The sequence below is a fragment of the Ixodes scapularis genome, unplaced genomic scaffold (genome assembly GCF_016920785.2).
Source record: "Ixodes scapularis isolate PalLabHiFi unplaced genomic scaffold, ASM1692078v2 ptg000629l_1__unscaffolded, whole genome shotgun sequence".
Taxonomy (NCBI): domain Eukaryota; kingdom Metazoa; phylum Arthropoda; class Arachnida; order Ixodida; family Ixodidae; genus Ixodes; species Ixodes scapularis.
Genome location: NW_024610015.1, coordinates 1 through 27,121, shown reverse-complemented (window position 1 = coordinate 27,121; position 27,121 = coordinate 1). Strand labels below are relative to the sequence as shown.

The window sequence follows — 27,121 nt, the reverse complement described above, 5'->3', positions numbered from 1 at the left end:
AAACAATGTGTTGTAAAGGTTCCTTTGCTCCGCATCTTGGGCGCAGACCAGACAACGTGATCCCGCGAAGCTACTTCGTTTGCAAAATCACTCCTACCAGAAAGCGCGTTTTCGTGGTGCCAGACGCTGGCGCCGTTCCTCACGACACTGCACCAAGATAATAATTTTTGCTTCTGAATACATGAGTTGCACTGAGCGCGAATTTTCCGCACCGTGCATTGTGCACCACAGGATTTGAGTTTCTCAGCAAAAAGAAATTTCTGACCATTAGTATATAGTGCGATGATGTCACGTGCAAACCATGTTAAACAGTTCAGTTTTCTGGTGAAATGTGATGTTCTCAACACAATACTCTGTTTCGCTTTAAGTGTGAGCGTAGCAGAAGCTAAAAGAGCGAGCTCCGGGCTTTCAATGTTCTTGCCAATGACGCGCGCCCTTGCAGTGCAAGCACTGGTCAGGACCATGTGCTCGCGCCTGTAGCATCCGCTACGTCTGGACTTGAAGGGGCCCTGCAAAGCGTTTCCGGACATTTTTTAATTTGCATCGTGTTCGCTCTAACTAGTGAGTGACTCTAGCAACACATTAAACATAAAATAAAGGAAAAATCTGACGTATTTTGTACTTAATAGGTGAAATAAGTTCAGAATTTTGAGCGCATTTTCTTTTGTTGATGACGTTCTTGGTCTGAACCAATAGAGAACCTAAACCACAAGAAAGTGCAACGACCATGCTCGATCTTCCTAAATGTTGGAAATTAACATCCAGTTATGAAGATGTGAACGCACCATCAATTTAAGGGTGTTGCAAGCAAAAATTTGATTAAAGGGATCAGAAGGGGTCACTTGCGCCTATTCAGCCAGTCCTTCCTCTAGAATATTATGTCATCATTATCTGACGCTCTAGACCAATGTCGCATTTGGTTTTCTTTGTCCCTTTGCAATGCCCCTTTAAGATGAAACGAAGTACAGCAAAAGGGGATGTCCAAATTGAAATCGTAAAGTTGTGCAGTAGCAGTATACATAGCAGTCTCGCGATGATATGCGGCAGCCTGCCCGTTCACATATGCAGCAAAGCGCTATACAAGCATAGCCCAGACCTGTGCTGACGGGACAGTTCACCAGCCTTGTGTTGCACCGTCAAAACTGTTGCTCATGTCAGACGATAAGTAGCTGAGAGAGAGAGAGGTGTTGAAAAGAAAGGAAGCCTGGACTTTATTTAAGCAGCTGACGACACGAGAGCCGTGCTACATCAGCGCTTCGCTGCATGTGAAAACCGGCCTTAAAAAAAATGTAAGAGAGCGCATGACTGATAAAGCACAGAGTTGTAAAATAAGGCCTCAAAACAAGTGCACGTAAAACCGAATATAACTTCAGCTTTCCGAGAATGTATTCTGCAAAGTTTCGAGCTCGTCCAATCAGCTATACAAGCATAGCCGTGACCTGTGTTGACGTGACAGTTTACCAGCTTTGTGTCTCACCTTCAGAACTGTTGCTCATGTCAGACGATAAGTAACTGAGAGAGAGAGAGAGAGAAGTGCTGAAAAGAAAGGAAGCCTGGAACTTATTTAAGTAGCTGACGACACGTGAGCCGCGCTACATCAGCGCTTCGCTGGATGTGAGAACCGGCCTTAATAAAACGTGAGAGCGCATGATAAGTGCACGTAAAACCAAATGTAACTTTAGCTTCTTGAGAATATGTTCTGCGAAGTTTCGAGCTCGTGCAATCCGATGTCCAAATGTGATTTAAATAGAAATATATTGTCTGTTATTCGCGATATTTATGTGTAACTAAGAACATCATTGCACGCATGTCTATTAGAGAAATACGGACGATAACCAATCAAGTCCTGAAGTTTGGAGTTGGACGTTTCAAAACCGGTCCGGTATTTTCATCAGGGTCAACTATTTGCACGTGGAGAGCTGCAGCTTCTTTTTCATCTAAGGTGTGTCGTTCGCTTCCTTCACTTTTAATGCGAAAGCATTAACTGGTCCCATGGAGCGAATGGACGACATCAGCTTTGAAGCCGCGCCAAAAGGCGCCTTCCCCCGTCCCAATGCCGCTGGTAGCAGAAATCTGATTGATAGGCTCCCATTGACTAGCGCGTGTCATCAAGGAACGAGGCTCCCATTGGCTCTCTTGCGGCGTAGTTTCAAAAGATGCCGCCAGAGAAGCCCTCCCTATGGCAGCGCAGCGCACGCAGCGGCCCGGCTGCCGGGAAGAGGTGCGGCAAAGCGAGCCTGGTCGCGCACGCTGTCCACTCTGGCAAACTCCGAAGGGTTTGCACGGCCGAGCTCAGCGCGGCGAGCTCGGCCGATTAGTGTTAGCAATCCTGAACACTCGCAACGTGTATCTGATCACGAAATCATATTTCTACGTTGCTATATCGCTGCTAAGATTACATCGTCTTTTATAGTCGTAGAAAAGGCGTGTGGCGAGATTTGTACTATTGGCAAAGTCGTGTATTAAAGTCGTGATCGTTAAGAGAGTTTACTGCATCTTTTTCTTTTCTTTTTTTAGAGCGCAGCTCTTAGGGGCCCGTTTCCGGCTTGAGCGGCGTCGCCGTCGCCGTCGGCGTAACCGCGAGGTCACGTGACCGCCTGAGGTCACCTGACCCCCCTGAGGTCACGTGACCCCCTGAGGCCACGTGACCCCCTGAGGCCACGTGACCCCATGATGCCGCGTGACCCCCTGAAGTCACGTGACCGCCTGAGGTCACGTGACCCCCCCCCCCCCCCCGAGGTCACGTGACCCCTGAAGTCGCGTGACCCCCCTGAGGTAATGTGACCGCCTGAGGTCACGTGATTCCCCTGAGGTCGCGTGACCTTAGGGGTACCGTGACCCTGCCTGAGGTCACGTGACCCCCCTGACGTCACACGATCCCCTGAGGTCACGTGACCCCCCTGACGTCACACGACCCCCCCCCCCTGAGGTCACGTGACCTCAAGGAGTCACCTATCCCTCAGTACGCTTCCATCCTCCTTCTCAAGAGCTGCGCTCTGACTGGCGTTACGGGGAATTGTAAACGGCTTTCTTTTTTTTTTCATCCTCTCCACCCTGCAAGCCTATCGTGAAAAAAAAAAAAGCTTTGAACTATAAACAAAACTGTTTGTCTATTTTTTGTTACGGCATTGAGTGGCAGTGCGCCCCTTCTTTTTAGAGGCACCGCTGAAACAGCTAACGGCGGCGTAGAAGCGGTCGCTGTGCTGACGACTCGCTGCGCTTGTTGCAGGAGTGCGTACGCGCGTTGCAGAACGGTCGTTGCGGTCGCTCCCGTCACAACGTACGCGCTCGTTGCAGTTGTCTGAACCAGCCTTTAGGCTCTCTCCAACTCCTTGCGTCGTGAACGACACGTGCGTGCGTCCCCCCGTCGCTATGGCTACTGACGGCTGCAGACCCTTGCAACGGTCGTTAAGGTTGTTCCAGTCGTTGCGGTCGCTACGGACGCATGTGTGTGAGCGGGCCATCACTGAACTTTCGCTAACTGAACACAAGACCCTCCTTCTATACTTGTACTACTATGTACGGTAACACAAAGTAGATCACAAACGAAACGTCACCCTAGTGTCGGACAGCACAACCAACAGTTGAATCCACAAAGAATGAAACACAGTGGCCCGCCAAGAACGCAAAAGTAGCCGCGACTCCCAGCTTCTTTTTTACTCTGAATCATCGCTAACAGAACACTATCATCCTCAATTTGTAGTGGTAATACTGAGACTGGTAAACCAAAGTGAACCATAGAACAACACGTCACCCTAGCTTCTTGGAAGCATAGTGGACTCACTAGGTCACCTTCTTTCAGAGCCCTACAAATAGTCTCAGTTCAGGACTTAAGCAAAACGAAGATTTATTAACAATGTTTCCATGGTTTAAGATTGTCAATGACTCTTTAATCAAGCGCTTGGGATCATTCTTTTCCCGAACTCCACTGAGGTTGAGTTCCACAGTGGCACCCAATTGGTACATTCGGCAACATGCCTGAATAGTTCCGAGTATGGGTTCTTGTTTTTTATACATATTTCGTGTTCTGTCAGGCGGTCATTTATACATCGTTTAGTTTGTCCGATATAAGATAATCCGTAATCAAAGGGTCTTATATACAATCCCTGGTACACACTCCACAACTTCTCTGTATCTTCAGACAACCTGTACTTGGTGGTGCAAAGGGGTCATGCAGAACGCAGTGCCAACATTAAACTTGTGGGCTAGCGTTTTTATGTTGTGGGAAATTTTGTGCAATTATGGAAGGTATCTACCCGCTTAGAAGGTTTAGTGCCGTTTTTAACTGCCTTTCTCGGAGAAACCAGATACCACAACTGCCTTAAAATATATTCATAAGGGTATCCTGCCATTATGAAATGTTCCGTAAGCGGGTGACGAGATTCACTTATTGAATGGGAACAAAACCTCTTTACTGCTACATTGACTAGATTCCGAATCGAGCCTACTTTCACATGCTTTAAGTGGCAGCTACTGAATGGAGGAAGTGGTTTTGCTGCGGATTTTCTATACTCCCGTCAAAGACCTGAACCGGTTCGGAGTTGAAGATCAAGATACTGTAAGTAACCGTCTTCTGGCCTGTCTAAGAAAAACTAGCTCGGGAGCCATCTCAAAAACCAATTTCTCTTGACAATGTGCTAGAGAGACGTTTGTAGCACATACCAAAATATTGTTTACGTATCTCTTAACCAATACTTCGTTAGGGGAATTATCCTTAACATAATCAAAGAGTTTAAAATCCAGACACCTTAGATAGATGTTAGAAAGAGCTGGGGCTACCGATGACACAGTATCTATGCAAATGGAATTGAATGATATATGAGCACCTTCGGCAGCTATAGGTACTGTTTCCAGGGCTGAAAATCATACACAAATAATTATGTTCGAAGCTACGTTACGGCTGTTAAGAATTCGGGCGACAAACAGAATTGGTTTGGACATATGTATGTTTTTTTTGTTTTGTTTCTTGTATTGTCTGCATGTCTGCATGTGTTGCAAAAGAATTTGTCTGCATGTGTTGCAAAAGAAGGCGAGTCTGCACGTCGTAATGTTTGTCGACTGCTCGGACGCTATTGCTTTTTGCCACTGGATGCCATACCTGCGATGACCGCAGTTCTGTAATAACTATATTGTAGTATGCAAAGTTTTCATGAAGAGGTGATTACTGTATCAAATTATATATATATTTTTGTGTTGGAAACTGACTCAATAGGCCTCCTGCGCTGTTCAAGGGGCGCCGCAAAAAGGGACTCGCCAGAGCCATTTATGTAGAGAGTTTGGTCATTGACTGGTAAAAATATAGCAAAAATGAGGGCACCTTATTGGCTAAAATTGTTTCAGTGACCTTGGGCGTGATGATTGACAGCTTGTGTGACCAACCAGTAGCGTCAAATAGTCCTCTACCTGAGGCGATGAGCTTAACAAATACCTTCCAATCACAGTTTCGAGGTAAGGACGTACTCAGGTATGTCATTCCAGAACGCTAGAGTTAAAATTTGGGACTCTTCGAAATTTGAAAGGGCAACGCACGTGACGTTGTCGTCACGGTGATATTCAGAACGCACTCAATCTTCCTTTTTACTGCACTCGCAGTGGCGACCGCTGCCGCAACTATCACGGAGTGGACGATAAAAAAAAAAGAAAAAAAAAAGACGTTAATAAATTTTTGCAATGCAAAATTAGGGTGCAGCTCTTGGTGAGGAGGAGAAGGAGGAGGGGAGGGTATGCTTCTCCTCCGAACCATCCCCTCCTACTCCTCCTCCTTCTCCTCCTCTTACAGTTTCCCCGCTATTCGCGACTCCAGCGACCTGTAGGGGGCGCCACCACCAAACAAACATGGCGGCTTGGTCCAGGTCGCGTCGGCTCGGCGGGCCGGGCCGCCTGAACAGATGGTGCATTCAATTTAACAGATTTCCCTTTGTTTAATGCCCAATTTTATAAGTATTTGAACTGAGACGGTTAAGTGTAGCCGGTGCACATCAGCTTGCAGAGCATAGTTTTGTTTTCCGTTTTTTTTTTTTATGTCAAACTTTTGTTTCAAAGATTTCGTTCAAAACCAAACTTTTCTTTCAAAGATTTCGTTCAAAACCAAAACTTTTGGCTCCGGAGAGACGGTAATAGGCTCTAATCAGTTTTGATCATTTAAGGAAAGCGGCGATTACTTCAAGACTGTTCCACCGAGAGTAATTTTTAGATAACTCGCATGCCTCGACCATGCGACTTATCTGTCCTCGAAATCGAGCTTTTGTGCGTATCCGCGTTTAAGAAACAGCTCCAGTCGTCTGCTTGGTTAACAACACAGGCTGCAGGAAAATTACAAAAATTAAGCAAGCGCTCCTTGAGCCAAGGAGCATGTTAACCCGCCGGCGCCCCACTAAGCAGCTGATACTCGTATTTCAATTCAGGTTTTAGTAACGATCGAGAAGTCATTTTGACGTACTATGTCCCACTAAAGCGATATTAGTATATTCGTCGGGCTGAAATATGAGCTTAGTTGACTAACTGTTAGGTGAACTGCTCAATAAAAGTATATTTGACAGACAGAGAGATACTACTTAAACTTAGCCAAATGGTTTTAGCCGGTAGCACGGAGACGAATGCGGACAAACCAAAAAGGGTCTTCATCGGAGATTCACGCAGAACCTCTGTGCATTGAATTTGACTTCGAAACCTGAACAGAGAAAATTGGTATTTTGGTGGCCGGTCATCCTGAGCAATGTAGACGTATATTGCTGCTAGCTTCGACGAGGGTATAATAGAAATATTGGAGGCGCGATAGATCATAATGCCGTGACAGCTTAAAACTTTGCGAGACGCTTCCCCCACCTCTTGAAAGCAGATAATTTCCCTCATTAATCATATGCAACGAACAGGTTTTCCTGAATCGAGTAATTGCGCAATCAGCCCAACTCCTTCAGTGTGGTCGAGAGGCTCTTTCGGCAAAAAGCAGCCAAGATGAGTAGCCAACGCACCGACCGGCGTGGGTGGCTCAAACTTGAAGCTAATCGAACACAACCAAACTCAAGAAAAGCAGCTATCGAACCTTCCCATTCACTTGACTGCAACATTGGTGTTCCCTCCAGTGAAACACCTCCGTCTGTCGTCCTCAATCCACCTGTTCTACCGTCCTTATAAAGAAACCACTTATCAGTTACCAAGTAGTTGTCACTTTGAATGTGATTCGAGACAGACAAGAAATCAAAACGTTTTTCCGTGATTCCTTCCCATCCAAGAAATCGATAGCACACGACCGTGTGTTGTGGAGTAAACGGGCTTTCAAACACGTGACCGAAGGAAGCAACCTACTGAGGTTTCACCACGCTAATGAACACTCAAGCAAACTTAAAAAAATTTTCGGACCTTCGTCAAATTACATTGTTCGCCATCGCGCCGACAGCACGTGTCCGCGAACGCCACCAGAGACGCAGAGGGGCGCCGAGCGACCTCGACCGACTGGTTCCCGGTTTTCCCGCTTGGTGGCGTCCGTTTTGCTGGAGTCGCGAACTCATCTCTGTGACGTCACGGCGCGGTGGTGGCGCGTCGGTCGCACTTCCGGTCTGGGGCTGTGGGCAGAAGTGCCTATGGCAGACGTGTATTCCTGCGTTGTTTTGAAAGGAACCAGACAAAAACCTGCCTTCTCGTCAAAACGCCGCGACTGGGGCCGTACCAAAAGTGTCGAGAAAGGTTTGAAGGTCAGTTTTCAGGTGCTCGATTCGTCCGAGAATCTGGATATGTGCCGTAAAAAGGAAAAAGCAGACGCCTTCGGACAACGATTGCTTGGGCGGGAAGCACTTTGGGGTTGAATTCACGGATACTTGTGGTCATCAGATTTATTTGTTTTGTTGCAACATGAACGCCAGAGAACCATCAAGTTGTGCGGACCACCTGCGGACTACGTTCAGTGCGTCTTCATGTTCAAACGGCCGCCTGATCGTTCGAGCTGTCGTCTGCTCTCTCAAACGTTTCTGCTTGTCGTCCGCTCTCTTAGACGACGCCGGCCCGTATATGTTGGCCCGGTACTTGCGATAAGAAGTAAGTGCAGGCCTCAAAAGACTTACGTTTGAAGGTTGGTAAGCAGGCTCGATGTAAACAGTAAATAAAAGATGTTGATCATGTTACCCGTGACTATCACTGACTTGCTATGCCTAATTAACTTGGTCCGATTCTGCTTGCGATTTTCAGTATCGACGTCGACCATTTCAGCTACGGTTCACGCTTTTGCAGCCCGAGCGGCGTCGCGACTGAAAATCGCGAGCGAAATCTCATCATGCGAATCAGGTTTTAGTGTTCATACTGCGGCGTCCACGCGGAATGAATCGCCACATGTCACATTATTCGCGCGAAGTTTTGCGGTGTAACGAGCCTCGGTAATTTCGCTGACGCCGCTCAAGTAGTCGGACATCGCCAGGAAGACGTAAAATCAACAATTCGAACGCGAAAAAGAGCAGGGGGACTCACACAGACGCCGATAACATCGCGTTTCAATGGTTTGTCTATGGGCGACGGCGAGCTTTTTGCCCACACCCCCCTCGCGCATGCGCGGCGCCGGTGGCGTCCGCTAGGGGCGCTCCGGTTTGTTTGTAAACATGAGTTGGTGTATACACCTTTTTTTGTTTAGCTTCGCACCCAGCCACGGGTCCCTCTATGCGGTATGCGTTCTGACGAAAAAGCAAGAGATTACAAACCCGAAGAAGTAAAAAAGTTTAGAAGGGTCATAACAAGGACGACTGACGGTTGCAATTAAAATGTTAATACGCTCTTCTGTCGACGCGAGAAGTAAGCGATATTTTTACGCATACTGGAAGTTCTAGAATTTAAGATGGCGGCGCCCATGTACAAAAGGACGCCCTGTGAGCTATAGACCTTTTTCTCAAGGGCGCCACCACCTTGAATTGTCGTCACTTCCAGTATGGGCGAAAACATTGTTTCGCCGTCGCCGCGCCAATAGACCTTTTCATTCCAGTAGTTGCCTGACTGTCGGGTAGAGGGCGCTGGCTCACTCGCCGCCATGAGGTTGCTTCAATTTGGTTGGTTTCGGTATCAACGTGCACGCGATTATGTTGCTATTTCGTGCCGTTTTCGCTTCTTTTGTGATACAGGTTTTCTTGTTGTAACACACAGCGAATGAAACGATGGTACTGAGTCACTTGGAGAATCAGTAATTGGTTTCGAGTCTAAATTGCAAGCATTTTCACGAACATGAAGTGCGTCTGATGATGTCCATCTTTCATTTCGACGATGTTTGGCGGTGAAACAACTGCGCTGACGCACAGGGAGAATTACCATCATCCATGGCCGTACACGCAGACACTAGTTTCGAGAAAGAAATAATATAAATAAAAACCAGGACAAGCTCCGCCTCCAGCCGATTCAGTACGCGCTCGTTGCGTGCCGCCGTGCTTTGGCTGCGCGCGCATCGTGTGGTACGGCAGGTCGATAGCTCGCGCTCAAGACAGAGATTATATCTGCTCATCTTGCAACAAACTTTAATGCATGAGTGCTTAGTGAAGATGCAGGCTGAGAACATAATTAACAATGTACTGAATCATGAAGAACAGATAAACGGACAAGTTTATTGCTCGAAGCTTGGTTTTTGTACACCAAGCTTTTATGGAAAGGTCTCCTATAATGACGTAGAGAATATGAAAACGAAGTGATATTGTATCAGCCTGATTTATTTAAAAAAAAGAAAAGTTAGAGAAATGTTTTTATAGACCAACCTAGGGCCAACTAGAAAATCTTTTTAAGTTAAGTACTCCTTATCAACATTTCATAATATTGGGCTTATGAAATAGACTATTTGTTGTATGGACATCTGCTTACGACATTCTCAAGATATAAGATAAGTGACTTGCCCCTCAAATATAGTCTGAAATTCATCTTCAGTAAAATTTGCCAAATAAAATTAAATGGCGCAACAGAAGTAATATATGGAAAGTTCGGCTGAAGTCGAGCGCTGGGCGCCACGCCATGAACCAATGCAGAAAGCTCTTTACTGGTTTGAACCGATGCGCTTCTTAGATTTCAGCGTCGCCAGCTACTGAAAGTAAATCCCTATATATTCGCCGTTGTCAACGCTGCACTCGGGCGATTTTTATGCGGACAGTTTCTTTTCGGTGTCACATATTTTGTACCCCAGGTACTCTCAAGCTGTCTGTGACAGTTTCTTACACGGGGAGTCGCAATATTTTGTTGAAATTAAATAATTGAAAGAAAGAAAATCATTTAGGCAATTAAAAGGCATGGGACCAAGCACGGTATACAGTTTCTTGGAATTCATATATAAACCGATCAAGTGAATGTCTATATCGCAAAAACGATTAAGAACGTCAAACAGATGTAGGTGAAATTGTAAGTAAATTGCCTGACGTTGACGTATCATTATTTCTAGCATAAAAAAAATTAAACGTTCGTACTATCTTGTCCACAAGTTCCCACATATACCGTAATCAAAATAAACTGTTCTCGATATGTTATAAATACAAAACACGATGCTTTCAGTAAACACACGTGGCTACTTATGCCGAGTAATTTTGTCACCTTTCTTGAGATCTTAAATGCGCGATCATATGCACTTAACTTTTTCTTCCTATTGCGAATGTCTCGCCACTATTAGTAAGCAAACCTAAGTTCTCATAGGTTACTAACCTTTGAACACTCGTTCTGTTATAGTCATATATGTACTCAATGAACGTGAGCGCTAACGCTGACTTATGTGCCATATAACCTCTTATCATGGATCCGACACGCCGACGGTAAAAGTAGTCAAAACTTCTTACAAAATTAACTGCAGAATTTGTGCACATAATTATGTAATGCAATTACGTGGTACTTTCCGGAGTAAAGTAAGAAGCGCGGTGAAACGCGACGATAAACACAAATTTAACGCATTTGCCAAGGCGCGGAGTAGCGAGAAGGGGAGAGCGGAGCAACAAGTTGAAGCAACCTAATGGCGGCCGAATCACGTGAATCCAAGATGGCAGCGCCCATGTGGCGGAGAGTGAAAAGGTCTATAGAAGACATTTAGGATATAAGCGTACCCGTCACACATTCTCATTTTGCCTCCCCTCTCTTTCTTTACTATTTGCAGGTTGAAATGTTTTATTATTTTCTCGTCGCCATACCGGATATGCCTATCAGGTGGCTGGGGATGAGAGTACAGGAGAAAAGGTCTATTCCTAAGCGCCCCGGCCCGCACTCGAGATATCATGGGAACCGTGTTCCTTCAGCTCCCTAGTGACCGCTAATTGTGACGAATCCCATGATTACACAGTTATTGAGCGTAATTCGGAGTCAGTCTGAACAAGCGCCTGATATACCCCAAGGACCTGTCATATCATTTTTAAACTTTCTTGTCAATGTCAGCATTTTTGATACTGTGCATGTGATCCACCATTCAACCTGGCTGAGCTGCAGAAATCTCCTACAATATTATAATTCTCGTGATTGTTGTTATAGTAGGAATTGCTTAAAATTCCGTGAATTTACAACAACAAAAACCAGGATTTAGATCGGAGTCCGTGGGGCTGTTTATAGCATTTTTAGCGTCTTTGAGCTGTACGAGAATGATAAGAATGTAAGAGATTTCTGCATCCCATCCAGGTTAAAGGGTGGACAGCATGCACAGTATCAAAAACGCTGACATTGAGGAGAAATTTTAAAAGCGATATGCGACGTGACAGTAACCGAAGGAACCCCCGTCGACGCCGTGCTAGATGCGGCGGTAGCGTTAGTTTCGTTGCCGGAAGTATTCTCAGTTCAACATATGGGTGCTATGCACTTTCAAATAGTCGTAAACAGTAAAGTAGCAGTACGGAAGTTGCAGGACGCCGGAAGTCTCTCCATCGGTGGCAACCTGGTCCCCCTCGTCCCGGTAGGGCCACAAGTAACTACGGTTACAGTGTTGTTCCTGGATGGATGGATGTTAATGGCCATTCCCTTTGTAACGGGCGGTAGCTTGCGCCACCTAGCCTAAGTCTAAAAAGACAAAAACGTGATTCCTCCCGCCCTTTTAAGACCAATTTTTTCTCCCCCTAACTATCACCAGGCAGTGTGGGATATCACCAGGATGACCTTCGGGGGATCGGGCAAAAAAACTAAAAAACATCACCCCCCTGCCTCTTCCCCCCGGCGAGGGAGTCGCCAATTTTCCTCTGGTCAAACCTTTTCGGCGTTACCCCAGCACCGGACCCACTGGGAGACAGGGTTGAGACTTTGGGCCGGAGCCACGCGGGAGGGAGTCCCAATTTTCCTCTGTCCCGCCTGTTCCCAGCTGTGCTAGTTAGTTGTCCATCATTTAATTTTCCCTAGATAATTTCCACCAATCCTCTAATCGTCTCTTTGTCACTGTAATCTTTTTCTCTACCATCCTTCCATCGTCGCCAGTGAAACCCAGGGCCCCGGCCAAATCCGTTACCCCTTCAGGGAGGGCAGGACGAAGCCTCGTGCACTTCAAAACCAAGTGCTCCAGTGTCTCGCTATCATTATGGCAGGCGGCACATAACGTGTCGGTCTCCTGAAATTTAGCCCTATATGTCCGTGTCCTCAAAACTCCCGTTCTTGCCTCGAACAGCAAAGCACTTCCCAGTGAATTGTCAAATAGCTTTTCCTTTCTTATCTCCTGCTTTCGTGACCTGTACACTGCTAAAGCTGATTTCTCCTGCATTCTCCCCTCCCACATTTTCCTCTCCGCCTCTTTCACCTTCTTTTTCACTGACGTAGTCTGTTCAGCCCCATCACCTGTGTGTAGATATTTGAATGTAAGCTTTCGGGTTCGGTTGGTCCATTTTGTGTTTAAACTTTTCATGTATAAATACTTGAATACCTTACGTGCCCACCGCGTATCCTCCATTTCAGTCAACCTTTGTTCAAATTTCAACTTACTAATTGCCTCCCTGCTCTCAAAAGACGACCATCCCATGTCCCCCTGTACTCCCTCATTTGGTGTTTTTCCATGTGCTCCCAGCGCCAATCTGCCTACGCTTCTTTGTCGAATTTCTAGCCCTGATTGAACCTCAGATTTCATGCACAGCACTGCATTGCCAAAAGACAGTCCTGGCACCATCACTCCCTTCCATATACCTCTGACCACTTCATATCTGTTATAGTTCCATAGTGCCTTGAGCTTCATAATAGATGAATTTCTTTTCCCTTTTCTAATCGTGTTCTCCTCGTGTTCCTCTAGATATTTCCTTCCTTCATTGAGCCAGACCCCTAGATATTTGTACTTTTCTACGTGTTCTATCACTGTGTCCTGTATCTCCAGGGGTTCCCCCTTCTCATCGTTGAAAACTATTATACCCGACTTGTCCCTACTGAATTTTAGTCCTAAACTGTCCCCTTCCCCGCTGCAAATTCTAATCAGTTCCTGTATTGTCTCACGGCTTTCTGATACGAGTACAATGTCATCTGCATACATTAACCCTGGCAATAGTTGATTTACCTTATGTCCTTCCTCCATGTAATTCAGGTCAAAACCTAGGTTGCACTGTTCTAATCTTTTTTCCATCTCACTGAGGTATATCATAAAGAGCAGGGGAGACAATGGGCAACCCTGTCTAAGTCCTCTTTTTATTGCTGCTGGTTTTGTAGTTTCGGCTTCCCATTTTATAATCACCCTATTCTCCGTATAAACCCGTTCTAGGAACTTAACCGTGGTTCCCCCTAGGCCATACCCTTTTAGCTGTTCCCAAAGTTTTTCCTGATTCACATTGTCATATGCCCCTTTGATGTCCAAAAATGCTACCCATAATGGCCTTTGGCTTGTCATTGCTATCTCTATGCACTGAGTGATTATGAACAAGTTATCATCTAATCGTCTATCCATCCTGAAACCGTTTTGGAGCTCCCCCAGAATCTGCTTTCTCTCTGCCCATTCTTCCATTCTTCTTTTTACGATTTGCATAGCTAGTCTGTATATTACTGAAGTTACTGTGATTGGTCGGTATGATTTGATACTGTCTTTGTTTCCCCTGCCCTTATATAGTAATCTCATTCTGCTCAATTTCCAGTCACTGGGTACCTCCCCTCCCATAAGTATCTGGTCAATCACCTGCCTTAGTTTCAATTTGCTTGTTTGGCCTAGAACTTTTATCAGTCTCATTGGTATGCCATCTGGACCTGTCGCAGTTCCAGCCGGAACCCTTCCTTCTGCTTTCTCCCATTCCCCTATGGTCGTTTCCTCTCCTTCACTATGATCCTCCTCTTGTGTTGTGTAGATGCTATTATTCCCTATGGCCTGATCTGATTCTAACTCTGAAAATGCTGCTTCGATTGTATGTCTAATGTATTCCCTTGCCTCTTCCCCCTCTACCTTTGTCCCTTCCTGTGTGATTAGTGTCTTCTGGTACTCCTCAGTCTTTTTTCCCTGTGCACTGATGTGTTCCCAGAACCTTTTTGCCGCATTCCTATCCTTTTGGTTTATCTCTATCATCCACTGGACCCCTGCCCTCCCAATTTTGGCCTGTATTAATGTTGATGCCTCCCGCTTTCGTTCCTGAAAGTCCTCCCATTTTGCTGTCACTTCGGCTGGAGTGGCCCCCTTATTTTTTGCCCATCTGTGTTCTCTAGATGCCGCTTGGCGTCTCGATATTGCTGCCTTAACCTCTTTATCCCACCAGCTTTTGAGCTTGCGTTTATGTTTCCTTCCTCCTTGTCTGGTTCGATATTTCTCTAATTCTCTTTTGAAAACAGTAACTAAGTCTTCATATGTCCATTCTCTTTCCGGTAGCTTGGACACTATGTTCTCGATCCGCTTAGATACCTCCTGTAATTGTTTATCATTTAAGTTATTTCTACCCTCTTGTTTTTGATTTTGCGTTTCTGATTTTACTGTGCCAAATCTGATCTTGATTCTCTTATGGTCGCTCCCCAGACTTTTTGTGCTTTCCTCATCTATTTCCATACCTCCAAGTCTGTTGTATATCTTCCGTGACATTAAACAGTAGTCGATAGTCGAGTGTGAGTTCTTTCTCTCCCATGTTATTTTTCCATCACATTTTACCTGGGCGTTAACCAATACCAGATCAAGAGCTTCACAGAACTCCTCTAACATCCTACCTGTTGTATCCGTATGTCCATCAAAGTCTTCCAAATGTGCATTCATGTCCCCCAGGATAATTATTTCCTTGTTAGTGCCGATTTCCCTAACGTCTCCTGATATGCATGTTAAGTGTTCTGCGTTTTCCTCCCCTGCATCGCTCCCTGTTTTTAGATACACAAAACCCAGGATTGTGTCTAAACCTCCAATATTGCCTTTGATCCACATGTGTTCCCTGCAGTCCTCTCGTTCCCTTTCCCATTCCTGACCCTTCACTAAAATCCCTAATCCGCCTCCCTTGCGTTCCCCGTTGGCCCGGTTGCATCCCATCCAATGATATCCCGGTATGTGTGGTGGTTCTTCCAAATCCCTCAGATGTGTTTCTGCTAATCCATACACTGCAAAGTTTTCGCTTTCTAATTGCTCCTCAATCTCCTCCCACTTTATTCTGTTCCTGCCCCCCTGCATATTTATGAAAGCTATGTTAAGTAGCTTCTTCTTCCTGTTTCTGCGTGGCTTCCTCCCACCCTCCCTGGCCACCTCCCCCAAACCCACATTGCCGCTCTCCTCTACCCCTTTGCCCTCCGGTGTCTCTCTGATGTGCCCACCCCACCTCCCCTCTCCTACGGGCCCTTCGCCTCGCTCCTGGCAGGATTCTTCGCCCTTAGAGCTTTGGGGCCTCCTAAAAAAGCCACCGCCTTCCCTGCCATCCGCCACCCAACGGCCCTCCCCACGTAGGGGCTGAAATGGATACCGGTCCCCTCAAAAGCCTTCGCTCTGTTATTGCGCACCTCCCAATTCATGTCCATCACCCCGAAACCCATCTCCCTTCCCAGTCTCCTGATGTCCCGGTTTGCGGCCACCACGGCTCTCTCGATGTGAACGCCCTGGCCCCTCACCTCTGGCACTGTGCAGACATGGATCTCTACATTGTCTGATGTCGCCCTCAACTCCAGCACTCCCCTGCGCAACTGCTTCCCCACCCCTCCCCCGTTCCCTCGTAATACATCGTTCAGTCCCCCCGCTATCACCACGAGGTTTTGGCCTTCTTTTGTCTCCCATAGTTTATCTTTCACCCCCTCAATCACCGCCCTCATTGTCTGTCCAGGCAACACCCCAATCCGGACCCTGGCGTCCCCCTTCACCCTTTCAGCTATTGCCCTCCTGCACCTTTCCATGTTGGAGTCCCCTGCTATGATCACGTTGCCCTCCATGTCCTGCCTACTCTCCACTAAAGCAGGGGCTTTGCCCTTTGACTTTTCCTCCCCTTTTCCCGTCTCTTCTCCTCCCGGCTTCAGTGCTTCTTTGTACGTCCTCCCCCCATGACTTTCTACGACCGTGTCGTTTGCTGTGATGTCCGATGGCAGAAGGACCACCTCCAGATCTGCCAACTCTTCGTTCGCCTTCGCCAGCTTGTCGTCCACTGTCTGCCTTTCACTTCTTTCCCTCTCCAGCTCTGCCTCTAACTTCACAATCCTTGCCATCAGCTCTGTGTTCTCTGCTTCCAGCCTGTCCTGTCGTGCGTTTAGGACGCACATTCTACACATGAACTCTGTCATCCCTGCCTCGTCTACGCTATCAAACCTTGTGTCCTCTATGTCCACTGACTTTTTGCAGTCACCACACTGTACGTGTGTTCCCTTCCTCTGCCCGCCAAGTTCTCCCCCGTCCACCCCTTTGTTTTCGCCCTTCTCGTCCCTGAGCCCCTCCCTAGCCTCCTTCATCTGCAGCTCCATTCTCTCTCGAGCCTCCCGCTCCTTCCCGAGTTCCCCCCTCATCATCTCCAACATCCCCTTCACCTCATCAGCATTCACGCAGATCCGGCATTGGTACTCTTTGTCCGCTGCTTCCTCCACGCTCCCGAACGGGGTTTCCATGAGGAAGCACCATCGTTCACACTTACCGCATGCCACGTTGGGCACATCCGGTTTGGCCCTGTCTGGCTTGGCCTTGTCCGGTTTTTTTGCCATTCGCGCTCCTGTCCTCCCCAAATACCTCTAAATCCAACTGAAGGAACAGTGTCCCTATATAATTTCAAATTAACTGACCGAGACAAAGCGCCCGCCAAAAAAATTTGAACTACACGTGTCCCGACACGTGACCCTACACTACCGCTACAATCGCTTCCCCCTACCCCTACATTCCCATTTCACCTCCCCGATGCTACTGCTCTATTGAATCTACTTTATGCTAAGCCATAAGTAGTACACTTAAAACCAAACTCAGATACAAAACAACAAATTTTCACTTAGCTTCGAGCTCCGGAATCCGCGTCCGATCCGTCCGCGTCCGTCCGATGGTTTTCGAGCTTCGAGCTCCGGAATCCCGTCCGATGGTCCTGCCGGCACACGTCCCCGACGAGCTCCTCGTGCAAAGCCTGGCCCAGCACGGCAAGGTACAAGAACTCTCGTACGGTGTGTACAAAGATACGCCCAGCATCAAGACGGGAACAAGGTATGTGAAGATGGAGATGAAAGAACAAAACCCCGTTCCAAATTTTCTACGTATCGGCGGTTATAGAGTCACATGCGACTACAGAGGTATGAAGAAGGTGTGCCGGCGCTGTAAAAAAGAAGGGCACTTTAAGGCGCAATGCGCGGAAGAGTACTGTATGAGGTGTGCGTGCTTCGGCCACGCCACCGAGACGTGCGCAGCAGGCTGCCGGCGGTGCGGAGCGGCGCATGCTACTGTTGACTGTTCTGCCCGGCGCTCGTACTCGACGGTGGCCGGTTTACCAGCGGAGGACTTCCCGGAGCTGCCTGGAACAAGTAAAGAAAAGGAGAGGACGGACCTGGCCGCGGGAGCAAGCTGGCAACGACCGCAGGAGGCCCGAACAAAGAAGACGGTCGCGGGGGCGGGAGGTGACGCGGTAGGCCTAACGGCGGGAGGCCTAACAGCGGCGCCCGCCCCCCACGTGGGTGACAAGCCGTCGACAGGAGGGATGGAAATGGTGACAGGAGTAGCTGACGCCACCGACGCCTCGACCACGTCGGGGGAGCAGACGGAAAAGGCACCGAATGCGGGGGGCGAAGCCTCAAAGACCCCATGGGAGGAAAACGCCCCAGACCATGCCGCGGCGAAGGGTGAGTTGTACCCGAAGTGGAGCACGACAGTGGATGACTTGTTTGGGTCGGAATCAGAAGATCTTGTGGTCGACGTGAGAAGTGACGAGACAGAGGAAGACAACGTAGAGAAGATGGAGGAACCCGCTGAAGACAAGAGAAACACGTGTGTCTACACCCCCTTGGACGACAAGAGAGCGAAGGCGAAGGAAGAGAACGCCAAGCGCAGCGAGGCCTCTTCGTGCCGTCAGAGGCTGGGGTTGAAAAAGAGCCGTAAGGAAGCCAAAGGAACGCCGTACGACAGAGACAAGTAAAGGGGTGGGTCTTTCTTGTTTTTTCTTTACGACGGAGCTGGGAAGACCGGCGGGTGATGACGGGCGTCAAGCTCGCGCTCTGTCGACACCACAGTTACCGAGATACGCGCTACCAAGCACAGCACTCTTCAAGGAGAATAACAAGCTCAAGTCGACAGAAGTTGGAAGTCAGGTTACCGTCGGCAACGTAGTTTCCCCCGTCCCGATGGGTCTACAAGAGAAGATAGTCGCAGTTTGTTCCTGCCAGCACACATCCCCGACCTGCTGCTTGGCTTTTGTCGCCGGGAGGGAATTCGCCGGCCCAGATGCAGCCACGGACGAGCGGACAGGGAGTTCGACGCCTCGCACACAAGAGTCTCCGAGGACGCCCGGGGAACGCCGACTCTGTGAGTGGAACGAAATGTTTTCTTCTCATAACTTTCCGCATGCGATGGGACTTAAATATACTCAGGATACCCCGAAAAAAAAAAGGAAAAGGAGGCCCCCATATGGAAGGGGTCGGGAATGGGCAGACCCTAGACTGCGAGTTTCCAAGGGAGCCGGCATGGTGATGGACGCCCCAAGGAGGACCCTGGCATATGGAAATAGGGAGGAAAGGACAATAGTTGGGAGAAAGATAATCCCCGGGGTTAGGACACTCAAAATGCAGCGCATGGAAGAATGTTACACGCGGGGTGCGTGCTTCAGGCACGTCACGTTTACGGAGGTGGCGGGTGCCAAGGATGAGGGATGTGGCCCGCGCCTGAGGGGGGCGGCCAACACGTCACAGCAGTGCGGCGACGGCGGGGTGCCCGACGGAGAATTGACCGGTTGGATTGTGTGTAACTGGAAGGACGACGACCGAGTGGGGCTCCGGGGCCTCGTGGAGGGAGGTGCGTCGCGGGCCTGGGGGCGTCGGTGCGACGGCGGCAGGTGCGGTGGCTGCCGCCCACTACGGGACCCCGGACAGACAACGAAGCAGAGACACTGGTACCGGCGGGATGCGACGTGTGGGACTCTACGAACTGTAGTACGGCGTGCAACGGCTACATATCCTGTGAGTGTGACAATGTTAAGTCCTTTATAATAGGTATGCTGCTTAGGCTGCTCACATTTAATGTACAAGGTTTTAAGTCGGTTCGTAAACAAACGGAAGTTATACAGTTTGCGCGAGCGGCTCGGTGTGATCTGTTGTTTTTGCAAGAAACAAACTTTGCAAGCCCAAAAGAAAGGGAAGAGTTTCGGGCGAGGTTTTGTGTGGAATGTTATTTTTCGTTTTCGCATGGGCGCTGCGGAGGAGGGGTAGGGGTGGTTATTTTCAATAGAGCACTGATTAATCATTCCTTTCGCATGTACGATACGCAAGGAAGAGTTATTAGTTTTGACTTTAATTGGGGTAAAAAGAAATATAGAGTGGTGAACGTATATGCACCGGCAACGCCTTCCTTATGTAATGATTTTTTTCGAGGGGTGGACTGCTATTTGTTGAATCCATCTCCTACAATTTTGCTTGGGGATTTTAACTGCTTTTTGGATACGAATAGAGATATTAGGGGACCCGGGCAGGGGCGAGAAAATTGGACTGGGCGAGAACTGCGGCGGATAGTACAGCATTTTAACCTTGTGGACGCGTGGACGCACCTTCATGGTGACGAGTTCCAGCATACGCGGCAGTTAGGAAAAACAGCCACCCGTCTTGACAGGGTGTACGTAGCAAAGGTGCTTGTGAACGCGGTCCAGGGATGCTCCGCACTGGATATGCATAATACACCGGTGTACATTTCTGACCATAGACCGGTTTACATAGACATTAAAGGAGACGACAGGGACAGTTTGGCAGGAAAAGCGTGGCGTTTAGATAACCGCATTTTGTTAGATCCGGTTACGCGGGAGGCTCTCGCAGAGCGTTTAATGGAAAGGTTAAAGGCAGCAACGCCGGATGCAAAGTCGTGGGACGAATTAAAAGTTAAATGGAAGGAAGACTGCGAGGGCGCAGCGAGGGCTTGGAGAAAACAGCAGAATGCACGGTTGTGGGACGTGGTATGCAGGGTAAGGATAGTATTGAAAGGGGGGCCACTTACTCCTCTAATGAAGGAGTACCTAACAGAATTGCAACGGCGGTACGAGAGGCTGCTGCGCATGAGCTCGGCGGCGGGAACCGCAACCTGGAATAGGACAGGACCACAGGCACACCCGGAAGTGCTCCGCATGGCGGAGCAAACGTTAGTAAGGGACAGACAGCCCCCAGAGGTGGGAGATGGGGATGTAGTAGGCACAGACGACCCAGCTATGCTGAGTCGTTTTGGAGCACACTTCGCGGCCTTGGCACGATCTGAAGGGACGCCTATTGGTTCGCAGGAGTTTGTGAGATTTCTGCCCGACCTCCCAACGATATCCCCAGAATTGGCACGGACCTTAGTCAACCCGCCGACGGCGGAGGAAGTATTTAAGGCCTTGAAACATATGAAGACCGGCGTGTCGCCGGGGCCAGATGGGCTAACAGTGGAATTCTACAAGACGTACTGGAGTCTCCTACAGGAGCACCTGGTACAGATGGTCCGAAAGGCTGTGTTGGGGGAGGAGGTGCCCACATCGTTTGGGCAAGGACGTATGGTCTTGCTGCCAAAGGAAGGCGGGGACCGCGGGGACCCCAATTCGTGGAGACCCGTAACATTGTTAAATACAGATTATAAACTCGTGGCGCGAATTGTTTGCGCGAGGCTGCAAAGGGTGTTGCCTGAGGTAGTTTGTCCATGGCAGGTGAGCTCGGTGCCGGGCCGAAGTATTTTCGCCGCTGCGGCTCTTACGAGGGACTTGATAGAATATACAAGAATAAGATCGGCGAAGGGGATGCTGGTCTCGTTAGACCAGTCGAAAGCTTTTGATAGGATTGAACATGCATATCTGTTTGCGGTTCTTGAAGCCTTCGGTGTACCGCAAGAAATTATAATGGCACTGCGGAAATTGTACGGGGGGATGACTAGTGAGTTGATGATCAATGGCCGCATAGTTAGTTCTTTTCCAGTAACTCGGGGGGTGAGACAAGGGTGTCCGCTGTCCCCAGTACTGTTCATTTTGTCGTTGGACCCCTTTCTGGTAAAGATTACGAAGGACCCATGGGTGCGGGGCCTGCCGATGCCGGGATCGGAGAGGGCAGTTGCGCTGGCGTACGCAGATGATATAACGTTGTACCTCGAAGACGTAGATAGTGTACATAGAGTGTTTAAGCTTTTTGAAGAGTATGCGCTAGTGTCGGGGGCTCGCCTTAATCATAGTAAGAGTAAAGCACTGCGTTTGGGAGGGGTTTATGGGCCGCTCCCGCAGGTCGCTTGGGGGCCTCATGTAAAAATTTTAGGTATCACATATAATTCCACTGGACTGTCTTGTATAACATGGAATAACATAGAAACTGAAATGGAAAAAAAAATAGAAATCGCAAAATCTTATAATTTGCCACCAGCAGAGAAACGATATGTAGCGCAGACAATACTGTGTGGACGGCTGTGGTACGCGGCCAGGGTGGGCGTTCCACCGGCAGACTTTGTAATGCGAGTACAACGCCAGCTGAACTCCTTTTTTTGGAGCGACAAACAAGTGAAGGTAGCCGAGCCGGTTATAAGTTTGGCCAGAACCAAGGGAGGGTGGGGGTTCTTCTGCGTCAGCACCCTTGCGGGGGTGTTAGGTTTAAAAACTTTGCTGGCGATTGTGGAGGAGGAGGAGAATCCGGCGCGCCCTTTGGCGCTGTATTTTCTGGGGCCACAGAGACGCGAGATAGTGCCAAGGGTGTCTGGGAACTTGCTCCCGTCGGCCGAGCGGCCTCCCCTGTTTTTTAAAAGAATGTTAGCCTTGTGGAGACAGTTGAAGTTCCACGATCCCGAACTTGACGTCTGGGCAAGCCCGGCGGTACGGGTGATGGAGGAGTTGGCGATTGCGCGAGTTCCACCTCATAGACGCAGAGGGATGGAAGGGTTTCCCTGGAATAGTATGACAGCACCGAGGATACCGAGCCACGTACAGGAATTCCAGTGGAGGAAAGGGTGGGAGGTGCTCCCGACAAAGGATAAAGTCCGAAGGTGGGGGAAGGATGTGAACGCGTTGTGCCCTAATTGTGAGCACATAGAGAATTGTCAGCACGCATTTACCGAATGTGTCGTGACGCGCACCTTTTGGAGGGCGATAGATTGCGGGTTTCGAGGGTTGAAAATTTTGTGGCATCGGGAGCGGGGTTCATGCCCGACAGGGAACTTTGCACAACTGCTGGTGGCTGCAGGGGATTATGCCTTGTGGAAAAATAGGAACCAGGCGGTGGTGGTAGGACGAAGACAACGAGCCTTGTGGCCGATTTTGGGTAGATTACGAGCCGAATTAAGAAGCCATCTGGAGCAAGAGCTGTTCACCTTGGGAGAGGAGATGTTTTTAAGAAGATGGTCATGCCAATTTGTAGACGTGATGAGCGGCCATGTGGCGCTCAAGTTCCCACCCTTAGACTTTGTATAAAATTTTAGGTTTTGAGGATGGGTAGAAACTACCCCCATCCATTCCTTTTTTAAGGTTGTAATAGAGGTAGGTGGTACGCCAATTAGCTAAGAGTTTACCTGTATCTCTGTGTGGACAAAGACCGAAGTGATGTGAGTGATGTGGAAGTGTTTGTAAATTATATGACTTATGTTGGTGAAAATAAAATTTTTCAACCAGGATTACGGTATTCCTAGTGATCGGTAGTTTCGCATGATTCTTTTAGCGCGAGCCGGGGTGCTTGGTTTCAGTTTCCCCGTTAAATTCAGCTATTCAGTTTCCCCGTTAAATTTAGCGGGTCAAATGACGTCACATGTTTTCGTGTGACGTCACCCATAAACAAATTCAGTTTCTCCGCTAGATTTAGTGGAAAAATTTACGTCACCTGACCTCAACGCCAATTCAATTTCCCGCTAAAATCAGCGAGGAGGTTACGCCGACGCTGTGAAACGCGGAAACAGGCGCCAAAGAGCCGCGCTTTAAATGAGGATTCAGCTCCGTGGGAGTTTTGACCGAAACCCCGAATATGCACCCCACATTCCCAGTTGCGCCCTGATGTTTCAGAAATATTTTTTCGTCAATCTCACCTTTCCTGGCTCAGCAAACGAACTCAACACCTTGAAACTCTCCTTTTCCACCAATCTCTAATAATTATACATTCATGTACCTTCAGCATCATTTTATTTATTTTATTTATTTATTTATTAGAGTACCTACATCGCCTAGAAAACATTACAGTAGGGGGGGGGCACAAAAATAACATGCAAAATATACATCGTTATACACGAAAAAAAGAAGAAAACACTAGTACACTTATAAAGACTAAATCATGAAAATTTAGACAATTGATTGAATTTTCTCAAAGAACAGCTCTGGCATCAAAGTTTCTACAATGTCATTAGGAAGCTTATTCCAATCCTCAACAGACCGTAAAAAAAAAGAGAATTCAAAAACATCAGTTCTGCACTTATATGGACGGATCTTTTTTGAATTGTCAACCCTTAAAGACACATAAGCAGGTTCTAGAAGATGTGTTGATTTACATATACCAGTATTATTGTGGAAGATGTTATGCAGAAGTTTTAGACGAAGGCACTGACGTCTGTGCCTCAGCGGCCTCCAGTCCAGCGATGACTTCAGTTCAGTTATACTTGTCCTGAAATCATAATTTCCCGTAACAAACCTTGCAGCACAGTTCTGTATTTTTTCAATCTGCTCCTCCAAGTTGAACCTATAGGGGTCCCAGATTGTACACGCAAATCAAGAACTGATCTAACAAGTGAAAAATATACGGTTTCTTTCAGTGACGAGGAGGCCAATCTAAAATTACGTTTAATGAAACCTAGCGATCGACTAGCCTTGGCGGTTATATGGTCAGCATGTTTATTCCAACTTAAATTTGACGAAAAAATAACTCCTAAATATTTGGTTTCATTTAAAAGGATGAGGGGCAATCCACCAATGGTGTATGAAGGGAAGAAATTCGTTTTTCTTGTGAACCTGATATAGACACATTTCGATATATTCAAAGACATACGCCATTGAAAACACCAAGCTTCAATCCTGTCCAAATCACTTTGAAGAGCAAGGGCGTCAGCATTACATGAAACATCTGCGTACAAAACGCAATCATCGGCATATAATCTTATTTTAGAAGAAACTTTTTCGACCAGATCATTAATGAAAATTAAAAACAGGTGAGGTCCGAGTACCGATCCCTGTGGGACACCAGATGTAACTTGGACTGACGGGGACCGAATCCCATTAATTACTACAGACTGTTTCCTGTAGGTTAAGTAGTCACCTATCCAACAAAAAAGAATTTGGAATCAATGTTTAGTTTCCGAAGCTTAAACATGAGGAGAGCATGTGGAACCACATCAAATGCCTTATTAAAATCTAAAAATATGCAGTCGACCTGTTTTGCCCTATCGAATGACAATGCCAAGTCATGATAGAATTCAGTTAACTGAGTAGTGCGGGATAAACCAGAACGGAAGCCATGCTGAGCTGGAGTAAAAAAATTAATTTGGGCAAGGTGACTCATGAGACAGGTGTAAATCACGTGTTCCATGACTTTACAAGATTCACTCGTAAGAGAGATTGGCCTGTAATTAACGACTAGATTTTTGGGACCAGACTTGTGAATCGGGACAACATTTGCAGTTTTCCAGTCATGTGGTAATACACCAGTCTCCAAAGACACTGTAAATATAATGGTCAAGTAACGGGAGATAACATCAGCACAGGACTTTAAAACAGTGTTCGGGATATCATCGGGACCAGACGCTGAACCTTGCTTTATTTTGGTTAAAAGCTTAAAAATACCATGCACGTCAAAATAAAATTCAGACATGCGAACCACAGGATTAACCGTTACTTCGGAATGATCATTATCACACGTAATGACATCCGAAAATACAGACCTAAAGTAGTTATTAAAAGTGACAGCCTTTAAGTTGTCATCGGTGACAATGTCACCACTGACACTCAAAGGTGGGACGCCCACGGTATCCTTACGATTTGATCAAATGAACTTCCATAACTCCTTCGGGTTCTGTTTAAGCTTAGTATTTAGCGTCCCGAAGTAATTTGCTCGGGACGAAGTTATCGCATGCTTGAGGGCAGCTCCTATCTCAATTAATTTTCTGTAAGATGCAGAGTCATGGCGTGTGTGGTATTGTTTCAGGGCACGTTTATTTTTGCTTGTTAATTTGCGCGATTCAGAATTAAACCATGGTTTGTCACGACGTCGCTTGGACGAAAGAATTCTAGATGGAACGAAAGTTTCAACAAGGGTTGATAATCTCGTTTTAAAAATGTTCCACAATAAATGCACGTCACCCGATACGCTTAATTCTTCGGAAGCCGGAAAATATGAACTTAGGTTATTCGATAGGCCAGTATAATCACCCCTATCGAATAAGTACACTTTCTTAGGACGAAACGAAAAATCATGTTCAAGAGAACAAGCCAAATTAGCGACCACAGCCATATGGTCACTAATTCCAGGAATGACTGTTACAGCTGTAATAGCCGAATCGTAATTACTGAAAAGAAGATCTAGAAGACTCGAGCGGCTGGGAGAAATTCTCGTGGGCTCGTTAACGAACTGTTTAAGACTGTAGTCGTTAATGAGATTAATAAATGCTGCGTATATACCAGAAGAGCTAGCAGTTAAAGGCCGGTGATCTATCCATTGGATTTCAGGTAAATTAAAGTCGCCACCAATAACAACAAAACCGTCTTCGACCACTGACAAAGCATTGTACAAAGAAAAAACTGGGCTAGCATCACTTGCTGGCGGCCTATAGAAACAGCCTACGGAAAGGTAGTTGCCATTTTCAAGGTAGACGCGGCACCAAACCGTTTCACAAGATAAGCCATTGAAATCAATCTTGCAGCTTTTTAAACTTTCATGAATCTCACCTTTCCTGGCTCAGCAAACGCACTCAACACCTTGAAACTCTCCTTTTCCACCAATCTCTAATAATTATACATTCATGTACCTTCAGCATCATTTTATTTATTTTATTTATTTATTTATTAGAGTACCTAAATCGCCTAGAAAACATTACAGTAGGGGGGGGGCACAAAAATAACATGCAAAATATACATCGTTATACACGAAAAAAAGAAGAAAACACTAGTACACTTATAAAGACTAAATCATGAAAATTTAGACAATTGATTGAATTTTCTCAAAGAACAGCTCTGGCATCAAAGTTTCTACAATGTCATTAGGAAGCTTATTCCAATCCTCAACAGACCGTGGAAAAAAAGAGAATTTAAAAACATCAGTTCTGCACATATATGGACGGATCTTTTTTGAATTGTCAACCCTTAAAGACACATAAACAGGTTCTAGAAGATGTGTTGATTTACATATACCAGTATTATTGTGGAAGATGTTATGCAGAAGTTTTAGACGAAGGCACTGACGTCTGTGCCTCAGCGGCCTCCAGTCCAGCGATGACTTCAGTTCAGTTATACTTGTCCTGAAATCATAATTTCCCGTAACAAACCTTGCAGCACGGTTCTGTATTTTTTCAATCTGCTCCTCCAAGTTGAACCTATAGGGGTCCCAGATTGTACACGCATAATCAAGAACTGATCTAACAAGTGAAAAATAAAAAAAAAAAAAAATAAAAAAGAAAAAAAGATACCTGCGCCGCGCCACGCAAATGTTTTAAGGACATCCCAGCACATTCCTA

At 47.1% G+C, this 27,121-nt stretch overlaps 1 protein-coding gene across 1 annotated transcript; it reads right to left on the bottom strand.

The window, feature by feature from the left end:
• Positions 1 to 15,487: 15,487 nt before the first annotated feature.
• Positions 15,488 to 17,316, bottom strand: LOC115332895. Its single transcript, XM_029995392.4, has one exon. It carries the CDS (start codon positions 17,005 to 17,007, stop codon positions 15,661 to 15,663), a length of 1,347 nt encoding a protein of 448 aa, XP_029851252.2. The 5' UTR covers positions 17,008 to 17,316; the 3' UTR covers positions 15,488 to 15,660.
• Positions 17,317 to 27,121: the final 9,805 nt, after the last annotated feature.

Excerpts from the sequence above, each read along its gene's own strand:
- LOC115332895 (XM_029995392.4), bottom strand. The coding sequence starts at position 17,007 with ATGGCAAAAAAACCGGACAAGGCCAAGCCAGACAGGGCCAAACCGGAT.